Consider the following 20,646-nt stretch of genomic DNA (forward strand, 5'->3'; position numbering starts at 1 on the left):
ACCCGACCTCTACGTCTGATACTGGCACCGACGCCTGCGTTCTCTCTGTTTTTCCACTAGTCCATGTCGCCGACGAGCAGCGCCGTGACCCGTCCTTGCGTGTCATCATTGACCGCCTGGAATCGTCACTTGCAGACAGCTCCCTTCGCTTATTCACACTTCAAGAGGGCGTACTCTACCGCCACAACGTTCAAACCGACGGCCCAGCATTACTCCTTGTGATCCCTAAACACCTTCGCTCGGCTGTTCTCCACGAACTTCACGACCTCCCCACTGCCGGTCACCTCGGTGTGTCACGTACCTACGACCGGATCCGCCGACGCTTCTTTTGGCCAGGGCTTGCTCGCTCCGTTCGAAGATACGTAGCTGCGTGTGAGAAATGCCAGCGACGCAAGACACCGTCGACGCTCCCTGCTGGGTACCTTCAACCAATTGACATTCCCGCGGAGCCATTCTTTCGGGTTGGTTTAGATTTACTTGGTCCTTTTCCTCTTTCTACCTCTGGGAACAGGTGGATCGCTGTGGCCACAGATTACGCCACGCACTACGCCATCACCCGAGCGCTCCCTACAAGCTGCGCCACAGATGTTGCCGATTTTCTTCTACGCGACGTGATTTTATTACTTGGAGCTCCGCGACAACTTCTCACAGACCGTGGCCGGACATTCCGGTCAAAAGTTACCGCGGACATCCTGCAGTCCTGTGGCACGAGGCACAAGCTATCCATGTCATACCATCCGCAAACGAATGGCCTCACGGAGCGTCTTAATCGCACTCTCACAGACATGCTCGCGAAGTATGCGTCTTACGACCACACTGACTGGGACCTCGCTCTGCCGTTTTTCACCTTTGCGTATAATTCCTCGCTCCACGACACAGCCGATTATTTGCCATTTTTCCTTCTGTTCGGCCGAGAACCAGCACTGCCCCTCGACACAAGCCTCCCTGTTCACGCAGCACCCAGCAGTGAATATGCACTTGACGCCGTCACCCGCGCTGCCTACGCAAGGGAAATTGCCCGTGGCCGCCCTCTGCACTCCCAAGAGAGTCAACGGCGTTTGTACGACCAGCGCCACCGCGACGTGCACTTCCCGCCTTGTTCTTTGGTGCTTCTATGGTCTCCGTCGCGTCAGGTCGGCCTGTCCGAAAAACTGCTGTCTCGTTACACAGGCCCCTACCGAGTGATTCGTGCCGTGACTCCCGTCACCTACGAGATCGCCCCCGACGCCCCATCTGCTTCCCAGTCCAGTGATATCGTGCACGTTACACGACTGAAGCAGTATCACCCTCCCAGTGATGACATTTAGACGCTCCGGGACGTCGCTTCTGCCGCCGGGGAATTATGCTACACGCGTGTGGTATTTGGTTGTTTGAACGAGGCGCGCGGGTGTCTAGACGAAAAAGACGAACTGCTCTGGGCTCTCGAGCTATCGGCTGATCTGGCCAGCGCTGCAGCTATCTTTTGTAAATATACTTGTAAATAGTCTCCTGTACTTAATTCTTCGTTCGCGTAACACTATCTACTAATTTGCTATCGCAATTGATGCTTCACCCATCGGGTGAAACTGTGACAAATTTTTTCCCGATAAATGCGGATTAGGGTAGGTCCGCGCCAACCTTCGCGGCTACTTAACTTTACGGGGCATAAGTACAGAGAAAAGTCGCACTTAAGTACAAGTCTTGTTTTTGAAACACGTTAAGTGCCGATGTGCGGCTTCAGTCATAAGTTAAGGCCCGTATTCACAAACGGAACTTAAGTAGGGCGTCAATAAGTGCGCAAAAAGTACAAGTTTTAGGAAAGCTTTAGGAGGGTACTTCAAAAACGACACTTAAGTATCACTTTCCAAAGTAACACTTTTCGGGTCAAGTATGTCGTCTGGTGTCGAGGATGTGTAAATAATTTACGTGAACGATCAGTTTAATCGAAACAAAATTTTTTTGCAGCCGAGTAATGCGGACATAAATGTTTCAGTGCTTGCACGCGCAATCTTGTGAGTAGAATACAAAGAACTACTAGGCTTTAGCGCTTTACTCCAACTCGTCTAGCCACAAGTTCACATTGGTTCTCGCAGCAACTGTGATTGTGTGTGTCGCCGTCCCGACTTTTTTGGTTTTGTTACTGAAAACGTGCGGTGTTTGGGCGTATAGAGTGTGTGTGTGTGTTGTGTGTTTTCAACCCACGCGGACGATTGAAAAAGAAAAATGTGGTTGATCCCTCTTATATAGGAATCGGTATAGAACACGAAAGTGAAACGTGTCTTCACAGAAGTAGTGTAATGTTTATTGCACATTGATACATAATGTCTATTGGTGTTTTGTGGCTAAAGCGCCCTTAGGCGTTGATGCACCCACGCTGACGCCTGGTGGCACGTCTCCTCCATCACGACTACCAACGTCGATGACCATGAGCAACCGTCGTGCATATGGAAGCTGCACTACGCTGCACACGCTAGCACAACGCGAAAGACGAAGCACGTAACTGACACACTAATACAACGCGCAAGACAAAGCACGTAACTGAATCGTCACCGAGTCAAATCAGCGCGTACAGCGCGTCGTAATTGCAGCCTCCGCGATCAACTTCAGAAACATTTTCAGAGCTAATTGCGGAGGCCACGCTCCGCTGTGCTGAGTACGGTGAACGCCACCTCGGTGGCGTTGGTAGTGCTTCTTGATGCCAGCGTCCCTTCGAATGCTGGCATCGAGGCGTCGTAGTGCTGAGACCACCGAAGCGTTCACTGTCGGTGCGCGTTAGTGTCATAATGCAGTACTTCTCTTTTCTGCTCGTAGGCGGCGCCACCGCCCCGAGCAAGAGCGCGGGTACACGGAGGAGTGTTAGATATATAAGGCGCGTCTGTGTAGCTCTCTGCAAATGCGTTTGTGGCGCAATGGGTTAAACGCTCGGCGATCTATCGTCGCGGACCGAGAGGTCGTGGGTTCGATTTCCAAATTTTGCATGTTTGTGGAACTTTTTCTTCTGGTTTCTTTCTTTGTATTATGTTCGTGTACATTGTAAGCTGACGTATTTCCGTGACGGAAATACGTCAGTGAAGTCTTGGTGGACCCCGGCATAAAACACTTTCGTGTTAAAAAAAATGTGGTTGATCCCTCTTATATAGGAATCGGTATAGAACACGAAAGTGAAACGTGTCTTGACAGAAGTAGTGTAATGTTTATTGCACATTGATATATAATGTCTATTGGTGTTTTGTGGCTAAAGCGCCCTTAGGCGTTGATGCACCCACGCTGACGCCTGGTGGCACGTCTCCTCCATCACGACTACCAACGTCGATGACCATGAGCAACCGTCGTGCATATGGAAGCTGCACTACGATGCACACGCTAGCACAACGCGAAAGACGAAGCACGTAACTGACACACTAATACAACGCGCAAGACAAAGCACGTAACTGAATCGTCACCGAGTCAAATCAGCGCGTACAGCGCGTCGTAATTGCAGCCTCCGCGATCAACTTCAGAAACATTTTCAGAGCTAATTGCGGAGGCCTCGCTCCGCTGTGCTGAGTACGGTGAACGCCACCACCTAGGTGGCGTTGGTAGTGCTTCTTGATGCCAGCGTCCCTTCGAATGCTGGCATCGAGGCGTCGTAGTGCAGAGACCACCGAAGCGTTCACTGTCGGTGCGCGTTAGTGTCATAATGCAGTACTTCTCTTTTCTGCTCGTAGGCGGCGGCACCGCCCCGAGCAAGCGCGGGCACACGGAGGAGTGTTAGATATATAAGGCGCGTCTGTGTAGCTCTCTGCAAATGCGTTTGTGGCGCAATGGGTTAAACGCTCGGCGATCTATCGTCGCGGACCGAGAGGTCGTGGGTTCGATTCCCAAATTTTGCATGTTTGTGGAACTTTTTCTTCTGGTTTCTTTCTTTGTATTATGTTCTATGACGTATTTCCGTGACGGAAATACGTCAGTGAAGTCTTGGTGGACCCCGGCATAAAACACTTTCGTGTTAAAATATAAACATTTCAAAAGAAGAACGCGCCGTGCTCCTGGAGCACATAAGGTTGCCTTAAGTTGCCTTATGGAGCACTTAAGACTGCCGTAGCGGTTGGCCATCTTGCTTGCTAGGCGAGAGTAGCGAAAGTCGTACTTAAGGTAGGCAATGGCTGTACTTCACTTTCCGGCACTCAAGTGTGGATTAAAGTTTACTTTAAGTACAGGATTTGTATATGAAACGCGTTAAGGATCGACCGGCTACTTAAGTCATAAGATAAGGGTAAGTTCCATTGGTGAATACGGGCCTAAGTTTAAGGCTCGTTCTTGAATACGGCGGTAAGTCTAGCTATGCATCGCTGGGATTAAGTTTAGTCAGTCAACGATAGCCAATCGATAGCCAATCAATAGCTAATTGATAATCGATCAATAATAAATACATCCCGGAAAGTGCTGGGGCTGATTTGGTAGTGCTTAGCCTAGCCCAAATACGTGGCCAATACCTTGCGATAGTCAATCGATAGCCAATCAATAGCTAATCGATAATCGATCAGTAATCAATAAATTCCGCAAATGGCTGGGGATGACTTCGTAGTGCTTAGACTAGCCAAATAAGTGGCCTATACCTTGCACAGCCAATCGAAAGCCAATCAATAGATAATCGATCAGTAATCAATAAATTCCGGGAAATGCTGGGGATGACTTGGTAGTGCTTAGCCTAGCCCAGATACGTGGCCAATACCTTGCGATAGCCAATCGATAGCCAATCAATATCTAATCAATTATCGATCAATAATCAATAAATTCCAGAAAAACCTGAAGATGATTTGGTAGCTAGTGCTTAGCCTAGCCCAAATACGTGGCCAATACCTTGCGATAACCAATCGATAGCCAATCAATAGCTAATCTATTATCGATCAATTATCAATATATGCCAGAAACTGCTGGGGATGACTTGGTAGTGCTTAGCCTAGCCCAAAAGCCAGGACTAGCTAGGTGCCCATCAGCTCCGCTGTCTCTTTAGCATTGCGCTTCCAGTGCAAGCCACGCTATTTTTTTTCTTGCGTCTTTGCATGTGCGTGCATGCATGCATTTCCAATAACGAGAATTCATGAATTAAGTACGAACGCCTCATAAATAGCTCTAGTTATTTCCGCTAAATTGGTAACACTTGAAAATAGAGGGGCTTCTTCAAAGTGGCACTTGTGCCATTATCAGCCAATCAATGGTGTCCGAGGTGACAGGCCTGAAGTGTCCGCCTTTCCCTGCAGGAAGTGGTTCAAGTCGACGCTCGTGCTCGTGCCCCTGTTCGGCGCCCACTACGCCTTCCTGCTGGGCATGTCACTGGCTGCCGCCGGGGACTTGCTCGAACTCGTGTGGCTGTACATCGACCAGCTGTTCTCCTCTTTCCAGGTATATATGTGTTGACGCGTGTACGTCATGCTTTTCTGGTGACCGTTTTCACCTGCCAACTACAGTTAACCGTCATCGCTTGGCGCAAGAGGCGCCTGTATGTATCAGGGGCGGAATTTATTTACTAAGCTTACTTACGAACAAATTTTGGTGTAAGATCCTACGAAAAAAAAAATTAAAACCCCTTCCCTACCGCGAACAGGGGTGCGCGTGAAGCTTGTCCAACCCTAGTGGAGGGGTTGCTTAGGTTTTTGAGCGTTTGAGACACATTAAAGTGACATGGTTGTTGGTGAATGAGAAACGGTTGTTTATTGTTGAGGTTGCAGGCTGACGTCGGTTGGGTTAGTAGAGCTGTTTCATACACAGTCCCAAAGCGTTGACCTTTGGCAGTTTCGCCACCGCACAGTGGGGACAGGATTGCTGTAAGCAGTAAGAAACGGAGGCCGCGAGGCGAGCGAACACGCGATCACACCCTTTCTCTCCTCCATCCATAATTTCTAAACACATTTCTGCAGCTGTAGAGCCTCTACGCGGAGACTTCTTTGTTTGCCGAGGGTGCACTGAAGAGCCTACACGTGTTGCACTGCGTCTACTTCTTCATGCATATTGTCGCAATGTCAAAAACAGAGGTCGCACAGCACTGATCAAGAGGAACAGCAGTAGGTCACCTTTGGTAATACTGCGCGCTACCGCGACTTCTTCGCTTCACCTTGATAGAAACGCTCATGCCTGCTCGCATTGTCCTCTTCTTCATCGGATTACAGGTGCGGCATTTGCGTCCCTCAGAAGGAAGCATCGTCCCGATGCACAACTTAAGCGTATGAGGGCGGTGTACAAAGGCACAGAGTAACACACGCAAAACAAGACAACAACAAAAACAAAAAAGAACAAACGAAACTTAGTTCGACAGATACGGCTTCATCCGCACCATATTCGCAACTTCGGGTAAGTGCTTGCGGCGACTGGAGCTATTGTCACTGTCAGGAACGACCTCGTTACGAGGTCACATCGATCAGGCGTCGGATCACTCTGTACAGCCCCAAGTACCGTCTTAGCAGTTTTCCGAAAGTCCACGACGGCGTATTGGTATCGAAACCCATACTTTATCGCCAGGGGTGTAGAGAACGGACCGGTGTCGAAGATCGTACCGTTTTGCATCTTGGCCTTGCTGATAGCAGATACGTACGCAGGCAAGCTGTCTGGCTTCTTTGGCGCGCTGAGTAAATTCGTCAACGTCGGTAGGCATGTCGTCACACTCGGGCGGCAGCATGGCATCCAACGTCGTCGTGGCTTCACGACCATAGACCAAGCTAAAGGGTGTTATTCGAGTAGTTTCTTGTCGAGCGGTATTGTATGCGAAGGTTGCGTAAAGCAAAATCTGATACCAGTTCTTGCGTTCCACGTCGACGTACATGCATAGCATGTCTGCGAGGGTCTTATTAAGGCGCTCGGTTAGTCCGTTGGTCTGGGGATGATATGCGGTTCTTTTCTGGTGGCTTATACCACTCAGACTGATGACCGAGTCAAGAAGTTCTGCAGTGAAGGCAGTTTCCCTGTCTGTGATGACTACTTTTGGGGCGCCGTGCCAAAGGATGACGTTTTCGATGAAAAAATGAGCCGCTTCGGCTGCTGTGCCCCGCTGCGTAGCTTCAGTCTCCGCGTAGCGCGTCAGGTAGTCGGTTGCGACTATGATCCATTTGTTGCAGGTTGTAGACGTTGGAAATGGGCCCAGGAAATCCATTCCAACTGGGGTGAAAGGCTGACCTGATACCTCGACTGGATGTAAGAGACCTGCACGCTTTCCGGGAGGTGCTTTGCGTCTTTGTCAGTCGGCACATGTTTGTACATGATGTTTCACAGCAGCGGGTAGCTTTGGCCAATAGCACTTGCGTCGGAGTCAGGACACTGTTCTCGCGTAGCCTAGATGACCTGAGGTGGCTTCATTGTGGCATGCTTTTAGTATTTCTTTTCGAAGTAATGCCGGTACGACAAGCAGGTACGTGCTGCCGCTGTCAGAAAAGTTCTTATAGAGAAAATCATTCCGCAGACAAAACGACAGCAGTCCCCTGGCATAGAGTCGCGCGGGACGTCTTTACTTCGGCCTTCCAAGAAATTAATGAGCGAGAGCAGCTCTGGGTCGTGGCGCTCCTTCTGTGAAATGATTATGGCGTCGACGACTCCCAGAAATGCAGCGTCCATGTCCACGTCGGTATCTTCGGGCTCGACGGGTGACCGCGAAATGCAGTCGGCGTCAGTGTGCCTCTTTCCTGATTTGTAAATTAAGGTCATGTCGAACTCCTGAAGCCTAGAACTCCAGCGCGCCAGACGGCCAGATGGGTCTTTCAAGTAAGTCAGCCAACAAAGAGAATGATGATCGCTGACAACCTTGAATGAACGGCCGTACAAATACGGGCGAAATTTGCTAACTGCCCACACCATGGCGAGGCATTCCTTCTCGGTAGTCGAGTAGTTTTCATCCGTACGAGAGAGAGTTCGGCTGGCGTAGGCGATTACTTTTTCGAATCCGTCTTGCCAATATAAAACCCGGCTTTAAAGGGCGCGTATGTTGAACAAGACAGTGGCTGAATCGGTTAGTTGGTGGTTCGAATCCGCAGCCCGACGAGCAATTGTATTTTCGCACGGCTTGGGTTTTTTTCTTGCACCAACACCGACGCCGACACGAGTGAGGCAATACAAGCTTCGCTTTAAAAAAAAACGTATTCACAAATCTAGAGAACTATTCGTAAGATAAGCAAGCTTGCGATGCCCACCGCTGCAAAAACGAGCTCTGTAGTCGAAAAATTCTAGCCATTCCTCTCTGTGAATGTGGGCGACCAGCGGAGCTGTACTTCGGCCGTACGCACAACAGGCCGCCTCCCCATACCAGCGCACGCAACACACTAACTGCCTATTCGGCTCTTTGCGCAGGTGCGGAAATGCAGAAGGTGGCTTGCTAGCACCCACATGTCACACCAAATGATCGATGCGGCCATTAGCGCCCCCTCGGCGCAGCCAAACCGAGCAGCTGGCTCATTCTCGAACGTTATCAATCAACATCAAATCGTTCTCGAACCACAGTCTGTCGCAGAACTGAATCCGAAATGTCTGTCCAGAAAGCCCCTCTGAAATTTCGCATATGTACCCATGTGCTTAATACTCGCCAGAGGGCCGAGGAGCACAGTCGCACCTCACATGGGCTCCTGCTTTTTTCGCTATTTTGTGTGGACTTCAACATATTGCCTGGAAAGTGAGCAAATTTGGTCATTCCTAAAGTTGCAAGGCATCGTTTGACGCCAACCACGACGCAGTGAGTAGACCTTTACCGGAATAATCCAACTCTGAACATTCTGCATGTGAACATGCGCTCGAAGATAACCCGATCGCCGGGGCAGCCGTGGCACGAGCGGGAGACCAGCGGCTTGCGCCTGCAGGCCAGCGGTGCACGCGCACGATGCTTGCACATTGCATCATGCAGAACCAGCATCTTAGACGAAGCGCCCAGGTTTTTCTGGAAACACAGATGGCGAACCTGCTGCAAGAAGAGCCGACAGCGGCGCGAATGGAGGCGACCGAGGCTAACTCCGATACCATACCACAGTGGACATACGACGCGAATAGCGGCAAAACGACGGGCCCACATCGAGTGGCTACAAGTTGGTCGTAAAGGCAGATCAGCAAAAGAAGACAATAAATCCACCAAGAATAGAGCAATACAAGTCCTGAAACCAGACCCTAAACCTCAAGCACAACAACCACTTGCGCAGCGTCAACGCATTCTGAGGGTGCGACCCTTCGCTACTGACGACTTCAAAATCGTATTCCGCCCTCAAGCAGGACTTGACCTCTCGAAGCACACACTCATCGCAGTGACACAAGACATTGGAAGATCCAGTGGTTTGGGCCAGGAGGATTTTCACGGTACAAGTACAGAAACTAGAGATTGTGATCATCGCGAGCACGGCATGTACGGAACGAGCTTCCAAATAGGAGGATATCAACACCATACAACTCGGCGGAACCATCTACGAAGTAAATCCCCACATTCGACACCCAGACGATGTGTGCCGCGGAGTGATGTACGGCCTCGAACCGGGTACAAGCCCCGCGGAAATTGTTGCCGGCCTTGGAGTGGACTCAAGTTACACGGTTCTCGGCGCGCGCATGCTAGGATCTACAACAGCCGCGGTTATCACCTTCGACGGACAGCACGTCCCTTATTACGTAGTGTACCAGAGCGGGGACTACAGATGCGCAAGCCCTGCCGAAAATCCGTCTAATACTGCAGAACCTGCAGCGACATCGGACACCGACAGGACATCTGTCCTCAGCCGAGAGCCAACTTCTGCTCCACACGCGGGCGCGATGGTGTCACGGAAGCACACGACTGTCACCCAAAGTGCAAGATTTGCGGCGGAGACCACGAAACGGCCGGCAAGGAATGTAAGAAGAAACAGCGTACCAACCCGCCTCCCTACCAAATAAGACAGCAGCTTGACAACGCTCGCGCCCGGGAGCATCGCTGGAGCTCGAGCACTGAAGACTTCCCCGCGCTGGTTGCCACCTCGGACAGCGCACGGGGGCCCTCGCCTCAACGAAGCCCTGGTCGGAGACGCTCTCGCTCTATCCTAAGATCGCACTCGGTCTCGCTCCGTTAGGCGAATCACTTACGTTGCCGCGGAAAACGGAAGCAATGCCTCGACTTCCTCACGCAACACGAGCAGTTCGGGCGAGACAGCGACTATGCGGACTCTCGAACATAAAGCACAGGATCGGCAGAGCACGATACAACAACAACCGGCAGCCGAGTGCAACACGCCAGAACTCGAGGACAGAGTAGAAGAAAGCATACTAAAACAGGTAGAAGCCAGAATAATGAAGCTGCTAGACGAACGGCTGCAAGCACGTGAAGCGAAGATTTTTGACCTTGTTGAACGACACCTTCAAGTCTTCGAGGAAACCCTCACTACGAAACTTCTCACATCAGCAGACAGAACCACACAGACAGTGATAACTAAAATCATGGAAAAGGTAGAGCCACTAACCCGTACGGTCGCCACACTCGACGCCAAAGTGGATGGCTTCATGGCACAACAGCACAACTTCATGACCCATGCTTACAAGAGTTTCGTGACTCATGAACATCTGGCTGAGCAGTTAGGAACAAACGCAAAGGACGAAAGACACTACGAGTGGAATCCGCCGAGGAATACAGCTCGACAACACCAACCACATACTCCAGGCGGAAGACAACTACAAACATGGCGGCTCCAAAACGTAGACAGCCCGAGCCGCTTCCCACCCTCCGCATTTGGCATTGGAATTGCAGATTCTATAGACCCTGCTCGGCCAACCTGCAAGATTATCTCAAAACAAACAACCGTGACATAATCGCCTGATAAGAAACCAACACCAAGAAAATAAAGCTCCCCGGCTACAACACTATGGCACACACCGTCCGCCCCGCAATTCTTGTCAAGAAGACACTAACCGCACAGCCTCACTAAATTGAAGATACTGAAATCGAACACACAATAGTGGAGGTGTTTCTGACTCGCAAGACTCAACAGAGCGTATACCTGGCCAACCTCGACAGCCCGCCGCGGGAGCAGCTGCTTCACTACGACCACTTCGCCCGGGACCTTCGCAAGAGCGTTAACAGCAACCGGCTCGAATTGTAGTAGGGGACTTCAACGCCCCATACGCGGCATGGGGATGCCCCAATACCACCGAGAAAGGGGCACGGGTTCACGACGTGGCACAGCAGTATGGTCTGACGCTATGGAATGACCTGCTTCAACCCACCCGAGGGACACCAATCGTGATCTCACGTTCACTCGAGACGTGCGAAAAGCCACGTGAACTCGACTCCCGGACACGCTATGGAGCGATCACCACATAATTCAAATCGAGGTTGAACAGTCTCACCGCGCGCCCAAGACAGGAAAGGCGCGACTCATTGACTGGAACGTGTTTAATAATGAGCTTGACAACGTTTCGGAGATCGAAGACATTGAAGCTTGGCTAAACGGTATCAAAGGTGCGGCTGACGGCCACGCCAGGACGATTCAACTATACGAGGACAATCCGGTGGTCGATAATCACCTACTGCACTTATGGGAGGCTCAGCGATCGCTCCTCAAACAATGACAATGACAAAAGCTCAAGCGCCGAATTGCCCTGTTAACTACGCAGGCACAGGAGTACGCTGAACAACTAGCGAGCCAGAACTGGTGGTCCTTCTACGACCAACTTCAAGGGACCCTCAGCACAAAGAAGACTTTGCATATACTTCGAGTCCTGGTCGACGACACCCACACGAAAACCCAACAAACACATACAATTCACCGACTCATCCGCAACTATCGCGGCACAGAGGACCAGCTACTCCAAGAACTTCGGACCAAGCTACACGGCTCAGCTAACCCGCAAACCACTGCCACCAACCTTTCCCCCCCCCCCCCAGGGAGTACCAAGGAGCACCGAACGAAGAGCTAGATCGGCCTTTCACACAGGCAGCCTTAGAGGCGGCCCTCGCTAAGCTAACTGTGATGAGCAGGTTCTTTTGTGTTAATGTTTCTGGCGGTTCTCTGAGGCGGAGCCTCCCAGAACCCAATCGAGGACAAAGCCGTTCGTTGTAGAACTCACACACAAACTTTTAATAAAACTAGAAACGAAAATTAACCCATAAAACAAACACACAAAGATAACATGAAAACATGTAGCTAGAACGCTAATGATATGAGGCAAGTTCGGGCAGGATGCGGATGTGAGTATGCACTACAGTCTCGACGCGGCGAAGTGGAGATGAGACGACGAGAGAAGCGTTGTTGGTCTCACCAGAAGGTCGCTGTATCGGACCGGCTACCAGAGCGTGGCAGCTTTCGCTCTGTGGAAGAAGACAGGCGGCTCGGTAGCACAGGAAGACGGCGGTGGCGTTCTGGCTGGGCAGCTGGTCGTGGCACTCGGGCTCGTAGCCCGACAGCTCACATTCTGCCCACGGGCGCAGACGCTCACCGGCCTCGGGCAGCAGCAGTTGATTATCGGGCAGAGTGACGATGCCCAGGAAGGCAGGCGGCTTGGCAGCAGGGGTTGGCGGCGGCGGCGTTCTGGCCGGGCAGCTCGTCGTGGAGCTCGGGCCCGTAGCCCGACAGCTCTCGTTCTGCCCACGGGTGCAGACGCTTGCCGGCCTCGGGCAGCAGTTCTCGAACGAATGGAGTAGCGGCGCCCAGGAATGAGTTGGCAGGAGGCCCCGGCCGGGTGAAGTCCTGGTGGCTCGGGTCCGGAACCGGACGGCCGTCTTCAACTCCTGATCCGGTGGCCGACCTTGTCCTGGTGCCGCTTCTGGAACTCTTCCCCCCTACTGCCAGCGCGGCTCCTTTTTCTGCTGCTCTGGTCGATTCGTCGATTTCTCATTGGCTGCTCGAGGCTCCGTGTTCCTTTGCGATTGGATTGGCTTTCTTTTGTTGTTTTCCTTGTGCCGCGTGTTCACGTGCTGGCCGCTCTTCGGCGTCGTCGTTTTCGGCGCGGCGCGGTAGAGCGGCGCGCGCTCTCCTTGTCGTCTGCTCTTTGTCTCCAACCACCGCACTGTGTCGCGCGCCACAAATATCACCGCATTGTGTCGCGCACTACTCATCACACTAACACGCAATACGAGCCCGGGCAAAGACAGTCACCAACAAGCACCTTCGACAGCTGCCCCCCGGGCGTTGACGGCTCTCCTTCGGTACTATAACGATTGCTGGATTAAGGGTGGGCTACCAACAGCCTGGAAGCACTCGGAGGTGACCATGGTACCCAAGCCAAACAAACCCATTTCCATCGCAAATCTGCGCCCCATCTCCCTTACGCCCTGCGCGGGGAAATTGAACACATGGTCAACGAGCGACTCACCACACATCTCAAAGAAAACGATCTCTATCCGCCCACCATGTTCGTCTTCCGCCAGATGCTCTCCACACAGGACGTCCTCTTCTAGCTAAAGGAAGATAGTCTTGACCATTTGAGCAAACAAAGCAAGTCATCCATTCTAGCGCTAGACGTAAATGACGCCTTCGATAACGTGAGCCATGAAGCCATTCTCGATAACATAGAACATATCGGCTGAGGCGTCAAACATACGCCTACATGCGCGCTTTCCTCACCAACCGTACGGCCACGGTGGGGATTGCCAACCTCGGGAGCAAATGTCGTGAGTAAGAGACAACATGCGGAAGAAGGACGACGAAGAACACGCAGTGTTCCATGTAGCACGAGTGCTCGAGGCGCCTGACCCAGAGCTGTGATCGAGAGAAAAGGCAGCGCTGAGCTGGCATTGTCTGCGTGGCTCCAGTCTGAGAAGGTCGCTTCGCCAGCACCACGCTGGTGACGGGAGTGGGGAGCAGCGGGTGTTCGGCTACGGAGGCCGTGACGCTGGCAGTCCAAGGTGTGGCCGTCGACCATGGAGACGTTCGAGCGAGGCTCCTCGGACTTGCTGCAGCATCTCACTGTAGCTCTGGGCATCCCAGCAGCAATCGCCTTTCGAATACAAGCCAGCGGTGACCCGCAAGACAGTCCCCGGGGCACCTCGTCAGTTGAGCAAGGCACCGGACGGAAGCGGCGACCGAACCCGTCGCTAGGCCTAACTTGCCGAGCCGTACTGCCACGTCATCGACAACGACCGGGATACTCAGGCCGCTGCACCGGCGACGACTTCGACAGGAGCATCGGGTGCAACGATCCTGGACGAGACGCGACTTAGACGGGAAAACCGCAAGAGTCGACAACGAAAACGTGAGAACGTTCTATTCATGCAGCGATGCATCTAGCGAGGCTAGAGTTTCCAGGCTGCTAGCAGTGTCGGGGACTAAGACGGGCTATAAGGACAACTTAATTAGCTGCTCGTTTTGTCTACGTGTTATAACGGAGTGTATGTGTTACACATATCTTGTTTATTATTGTCAGTTTGTTTTTCTGGATATTCTTTCGTTCGTTTGGTATCATTAAACCATGTGTGTTGTGCCGTCGTACGTGTCTCAGTCTACCTCCTAAACATCCACGCCCCCGAGATATGTGACAGCAAAACATTTCACCTACCTAACAGGGGCACGCCGCAAGGTTCGGTAGTCTCGTCACTCCTCTTCAACGTGGCCCTCAAACTTCCCCGCCTCCTATACACCGTCCCATGGATATGCCACGCTCTATATGCAGATGATATCACACTGTGGACGAGAGGCGCGCGCACGGGTAAACAGGAGGACAGTCTTCAGGAGGCGGTCAACATAATCGAACGGTACATCAACACCTGCGCCCTACACTGTGCCCCGGATAAATCCAAGCTGTTAGTACTCGGGGCGCGCACCCGGGGCAGGTCCCCTAGCCACGACGCACCGGACCCACAAGTCCTTTTTCAGGGAGTCCTTCTTCAGGGGCGACACTGGCGTTAGCGACAATTCTCGCCAAACGCGCGGACACAGCTGAGGAGGCTGCTATAGCACTCGCCACCCATACAAGCGAGGATGCCATACTGGTCTTCACCGACTCTCGAACAGCGGCACGCAATTACATGAAGGGCAGGATCTCCGTCAAAGTGATCAACATACAGAAACGTGGCGACACTCCTCCCCCCTACACCTGCATCATGTGGGTCCCAGTACACGAGGGACTCGAGGGGAATGAAGCGGCACACACCGCAGCCCGCGCAAGCGTCAACCGGGCCTCCCCGCACGAGATCCTAGACATGTCCCACTCACACACATCAGCGAAGGAAAAAGAAACAATACCACTAACTTACCAAGCACTACTGCAGCACTATCGGCTTGGACGCAGGGTATACCGTTCACCACAGCCAAGACTAACGAGAAACGAAGGCACCGACTACAGGCGACTCCAAAACAATACCTTCATCCACGGCACCTCACTGCATCATTTCCAACCAACGCTGTACAGCTACACCTGTCCACATTGCAAGGTGCCAGACATTCTAGCGCACCCCCTACTGCCATGCAAGAACACCTGAGAAAGCATCACAGCAACACAACCAGTAGCAGCATACGCAGAACCAAACCTCCTCACTGAAACGTGGGAGGCTGCGATGTCCAAGCCGGACCTAGTCGACCAGCGCGAACTCGTCGCCTGGGCTCGGCGGGCGATCCAGGCCAGAGGGTTCCTGGAATGAGTGACCCTCCTACCTCGTCTGACAAGTCACTGTTTAAAACAAAGGTTTATTCATTCATTCACTCTTGTGATTGTCCAATTTACTGGCGCTGTAGAGTCGCGATCTTTTTTGAGCATGAACACGGGAGCGCTTGGCTTTCCGAAATGCCAGAGCAGTATTAGCGGATGATGATGATGATTTATTGGCATCCCCTTTGAAACGGGCGGTGAAAAATTGTCACCTAGCCTGCTTGATTTAATTAGGTGTAGTATACATGTTCTTTATCTAGCATTTTTGTATACCTCTCATTATTATTTTTCAAAAATTTACCTTGTACCGCTGCCTATGATTTTTAGAGATCAGGTCGTATCCATCTTTTCCCTGCTTTTTTTCCACCAGTACTCTAATCGTCTCTTGCTTATTTCTACGGCTGATCTGTTGATGTTTCCCTCCACTTTAAACCCAAGCGCTTCTGGGAGCTGCACGTTACCTACGGTTCTCGCTGGGTAGATCCCGTCGCATTCCATTAGGATGTGCTGAGTAGTCTCTGCTTCTTTACTGCAGCATACACATGCCTCATCTAGTTCCGAATATTTGCTCCAGTATATTTTGGTCCTTAGGCAACCGGCTCGAGCCTCAAATAGCAAGGCACTGCCCTTTGTGTTATCGTACAGATTTTCCCTTCTAATTTCTTTCTTCTCATTCTTGTAAATCTCCATTGTCCTTTTTGTTTCCATTCCTTGCATCCAATTCACGATCTCTATTTCTCTCACTTTCTTTCTGATGACTCCTGGTTGTCTATTTACAGTTTCGATTATCCTGTACTTGGTTGTCAACTTCCTTGGCCTCTTCCTCTATTCTGTGTCCACGCTTTTAATGTAGAGCTAATTGTACGCTTTAGCCGCCCATTTATTTTCATCCATGTTCCTGAGCCTTTCTTAAAAACTAATTTTGCTCTGTGCTTCTCTGACTTCAAAAGAGGCCCAACCCATGTCACCCTGCACTGCCTGATTTGTGGTATTACCGTAGGCTCCCAAAGCCAGCCGGCCTACTGATCTTTGGTTACCTTCTAAACCCGACAAGATATCCGATTTTAAGCATAGAATGCCATTTGCGAATGTTAGCGCTGGCACCATTACTCCTTTCCAGATTCCACGCACCACTTCATACTTATTGTGGCCCCACAGTGCTCTGTGTTTCATTATTGCTGCATTCCGCTTCCCCTTGAGTATTCTGCATTTCCGCTTCCCCTTGAGGTTGCTTGAGTAATTCTTCCCTTCGTTTATGTGTACGCCGAGGTACTTATATTGCTTCACTATGGGTATTACTTGCTGTTGAATTGACACCACGAAGTTACTCGTCTCTTCATGAAAGATCATAATTCCTGATTTATCTGTGCTAAACTTAAGGCCTAGATTTGTCGCCACATTCCCACAGATATTCGCAAGTATCTGAAAATCTTTTTTATTGTCCGCTAGTAGCACAATGTCGTCTGCGTACATCAGTCCAGGGATTTTCTGTTGCACCATTTGTCCATTACGCATGTAGGATAATCGAAGCCTAATTCGTTGTTTTCCAGTCGTCTTTCTCTACCCTTAACGTAAAGCGTGAACAATGGTGATAGAGGGCATCCTTGCTTCAATCCTTGGTGAATTCCCACCATTTCATTACCTTTTCGACCTTCCCATACAACTTGTACTTGGTTGTCTCTATATATCTCCCTCAGAAGCTCCACGAAATCGTCATCTATGCCTTCGTGCTGAAGAATATCCCATAACAATTCCCTGTCTACGTTGTCATAAGCTCCTTTAATATCTAGAAATGTTATCAATAAAGGTCTTTTCTGAGCTCCTGAAATCTCTATGCACTGAGTTAGTACAAATATATTATCCTCTGAGCGTCTGCCTGGCCTGAACCCATTCGGTAGTTCCCCAATACATCGTTTTTCTCCACCCACTTCGACAGTTCTAATTTTATGGCTTGCATTGTCATTCTATGTATCACCGACGTTACTGTAACTGGCCTGTACGAGCTCGTCTTATCCTTACCTCCTTAGCCTTTGTAGATTAGATTCATCTTGCTTTCACGCCATCCAACGGGAATTTTCTTTGTTCTAATCACTTGCTCTAGGGCATTAGCCAGCAGTGCCTTGCTTTTTGGACAGAGGTTTTTGATTAGCTGTAGTGGGATTTCATCGGGTCCTGCTGCGGTGTTGTTAGGGACAGTTTCTGCTGCCTTTTTCCAGTAAAAGCTTTCTATGCTAAATTTTGATCTCTCAGGCCTCTCTGCTGTTGCTGGACTGTTGTCTGAACTACGCTTTTTCTCGTGCTGAAGTTATAACTAATAACGTCTGTGATGTACCGCAGTGCATCGCCTCCTTCGTAAATGTTACGGTCTTCATCCCTTATAGCCGTTTGCGAGAATTTAGTTGGAGCTCCGAGTACTTTCATATGGTTCCAGTATCTTTTTGGGGCGCCTTTGTCTCTTTTGTGAATGTTATGGACCCAACGTTCACTTGCGCATTTAATTTTCTCTTGCACGAGCTCACTCGCCACCCTTTTCTTTTCTCGGTATGTGTTCCATCTAAGAAGCACCTCTTCTTCGTGTAATCCCAACTTTTTGGCTTCTCGATGAGCCCTAGATGCCTCTTTACGCTCTTCTATAGCTTGTTTAATTTCCTTGTTCCACCACTTACGTGGTTTCCTCTTTCCAATCCAACAATTGTTTTGCCGTGTCCGCCTTATTTCGTGCTGCATAACGTCCACCAGTTCCTTATATTCCCACACTGCTGTAGAAAAAGCCTCAATTTTCTTCTCTATACGTTGTTTGCGATCTCCGTCATTTGCTCGACATTCATTTTTAAAAACTCTGAGGCTATTCGTTCATGTTCTGCGCTGGTATCTCGCCCAAACTTTAATGCTATACGTCTATGATCGCTTCCCAGGCTATTTTTTTCAATTTTCGTCTATTATCATTTGACCTAGTTGTTCGTAGACCATTTCTGAGACTAAGGCGTAGTCGATACATGAGTGCCTGTTTCCGCGTTGCCACGTTACCTGTCCATGGCACTTATTCTCCCTGTTAACTACTATAAGGTTCTGTTGATCACAGAGATCCAGCACTAGAGAGCCGTTGTAATCAGTATATCTGTCTAAATCGTCCATGTGTGCGCTCATATCTCCCATTAATATCACCTGGCCTGATTTACTGAACTCATTTATATCGCTTCTAATGCAATCAACCAATTAACTCATTAATATCGCTTCTAATGCAATCAACCAATTCCTTATTTTTTTCTCTGCTATCACTACCGGTCCATAGGTAAGCTACTCTCAGCCACGTATTTTTACCTTGCCATGTGCCGCTAATCCATAAATGCTCTTTACATGTCTCGTTTACCCTTCGCCACTGCTGACCTCGCCTAATTATTACGCCTCCGCCTTTCCTTGACCCGGTCATTCTGTTGCACCCTTCCCATACAATATTGTCAATAATAGGCGGCTGCTCCAAATCTCGTAGATGCGTTTCGGTCAAGGCGTACACGCTAATCGCTTCATCATTCAGCTGCGTTTGAATTTCCAGCCATTTTCCCTGCTTGCGACCACCCTGCATGTTAATGTAGCAAAATTTGGCTTCTCTATTCTTATCCTTTCTGCGTCTTTTCCTGACTCCTGGTCGTATAATTCTGCCCGTTACTGGTGTTTCGCTACGTTCAATACTTAATCTTGCTTCCTGATTGCCTGAGGCTCGCCTAAAAAAGCTACAGCTCGCGCCGTGAATCGACGTCCGACCGGTGTTGCTACACTTTCACTAAAATGGATCCCGTCACGCACAAAAGCGCCTTCGCGGCCTGCTCAGTGCACTTCTCGGTTGATGTCAATGACCGTAAAATTCATTGCTTGAGCTAGAGTCCAAATTTCCCTGTTTACTTCAAGAACTGCCCTTTCAATTTCAATACCCTGCCTTTCAGCCTCTGACACAGTGCACACCGCGATTTGTACTTCCTTTGAAACATTCCGCAGGTCGGTGACCCCTTTGGCTATTTGCTTTGTGATCCCTGCCCCTCGTCCGTGCAGTACGTCAATCACTCTGCCCATTATCACCACTAGGTGTCTCTCCTCCATTGGGTACCACATCCGTTCCTTGGCCTTCGCTATCACCTCTATAATCGGCTTTCCCGGAAGCGCGCTAACCTGGACTCGTTCGCCTGCCCTCTCTGTTATCGCCGGTTCTACTTTACGCGTGTTGGAATCCCCAACAAAGACAACTCCACGCTTTTCTTCCCCCTCACCGCCGAGAGGTCACATGGCCCTTCCCTCCTTTCGTATCATTGCCCTTGGCTTTGCTTTCTCCCGCGGCCGCGTCAGTGCTATCCCCTTCGTGACCATCACTGACGTTTCCGCCACTGCTTCCCGGCGTGGCGGGTTCGGCTGTCTTAGCTGCACTCGCATCGGCTCCGTTCGCGGTGCTCGCCTCGATGCGTTCACCGTTGCTTTGCGGATTGGTGGCCCTCAGCTGCATTTCTGCGTTAGCTAGCTTTTCTTCTACCTCCTTCTTCTGCTTCTTTCAGTTCCTTTTCTAGCTTTCCAACCCGCTTAGCTAGCTTATCCTTCTCCTGCTCTAGACGGTCTAGCCGCGACCCTAGCACACACATCCTACAGATAAAATCTGCACCGTTCGCTTCGCGTGCTCACTTCAACCGCGTTTCTTCCAACGCGTAAGAACGCTCGCACTCAGAACAACGCACGCGTGGGTTCCCCCTAGTACCAACCATCATCCTTACTAACAAGGCGTAGATGTGACAAAACCACAATTCGTTACCTACTTTTATCTAAGCGAAAAGACCAAGAAACTTAAGAGCATGAAAATAATTTATAAAGATTGCTTGGCTAAGCTAACCCTTCTAAAAAAAAAAACAAAGAGCGAAATATAAAATAAGAAAACTTATCTCTTTGGCACGCTGCTCCTGCTGCTCTGAGACGGCACCTCAACTCGACACGACCACTACCGTCGGGCTTCGTCCGCTCCCGTCGGCTTCACTCGTGAGAAGTTGGAGTGGCGCCCTCTACGAGTGACGTCACGGCCAGGGCAGCGCTCGTTCGGCTGCTGCGCGCGCTCCTTCCCTTCGTGCATGCTTGGGGTATTGGTGG

At 50.5% G+C, this 20,646-nt stretch overlaps 1 protein-coding gene across 12 annotated transcripts in view; it reads left to right on the forward strand.

Moving 5' to 3' along the window:
* Positions 1-20,646, forward strand: part of LOC119440814 (parathyroid hormone/parathyroid hormone-related peptide receptor-like) — a 1,097,515-nt gene that overhangs the window by 846,395 nt on the left and 230,474 nt on the right. For 2 of the 12 annotated variants that reach the window (XM_037705691.2, XM_049662642.1), the window contains exon 11: positions 5,223-5,364. The exons of the other annotated variants lie outside the window; for them this stretch is intronic. In XM_037705691.2, the coding sequence (XP_037561619.2) occupies positions 5,223-5,364 (142 nt within the window). The remainder of the gene's footprint in view (positions 1-5,222; positions 5,365-20,646) is intronic. 12 annotated transcript variants of the gene reach the window in all.

Source organism: Dermacentor silvarum, chromosome 2 (assembly GCF_013339745.2).
Source record: "Dermacentor silvarum isolate Dsil-2018 chromosome 2, BIME_Dsil_1.4, whole genome shotgun sequence".
NCBI lineage: Eukaryota > Metazoa > Arthropoda > Arachnida > Ixodida > Ixodidae > Dermacentor > Dermacentor silvarum.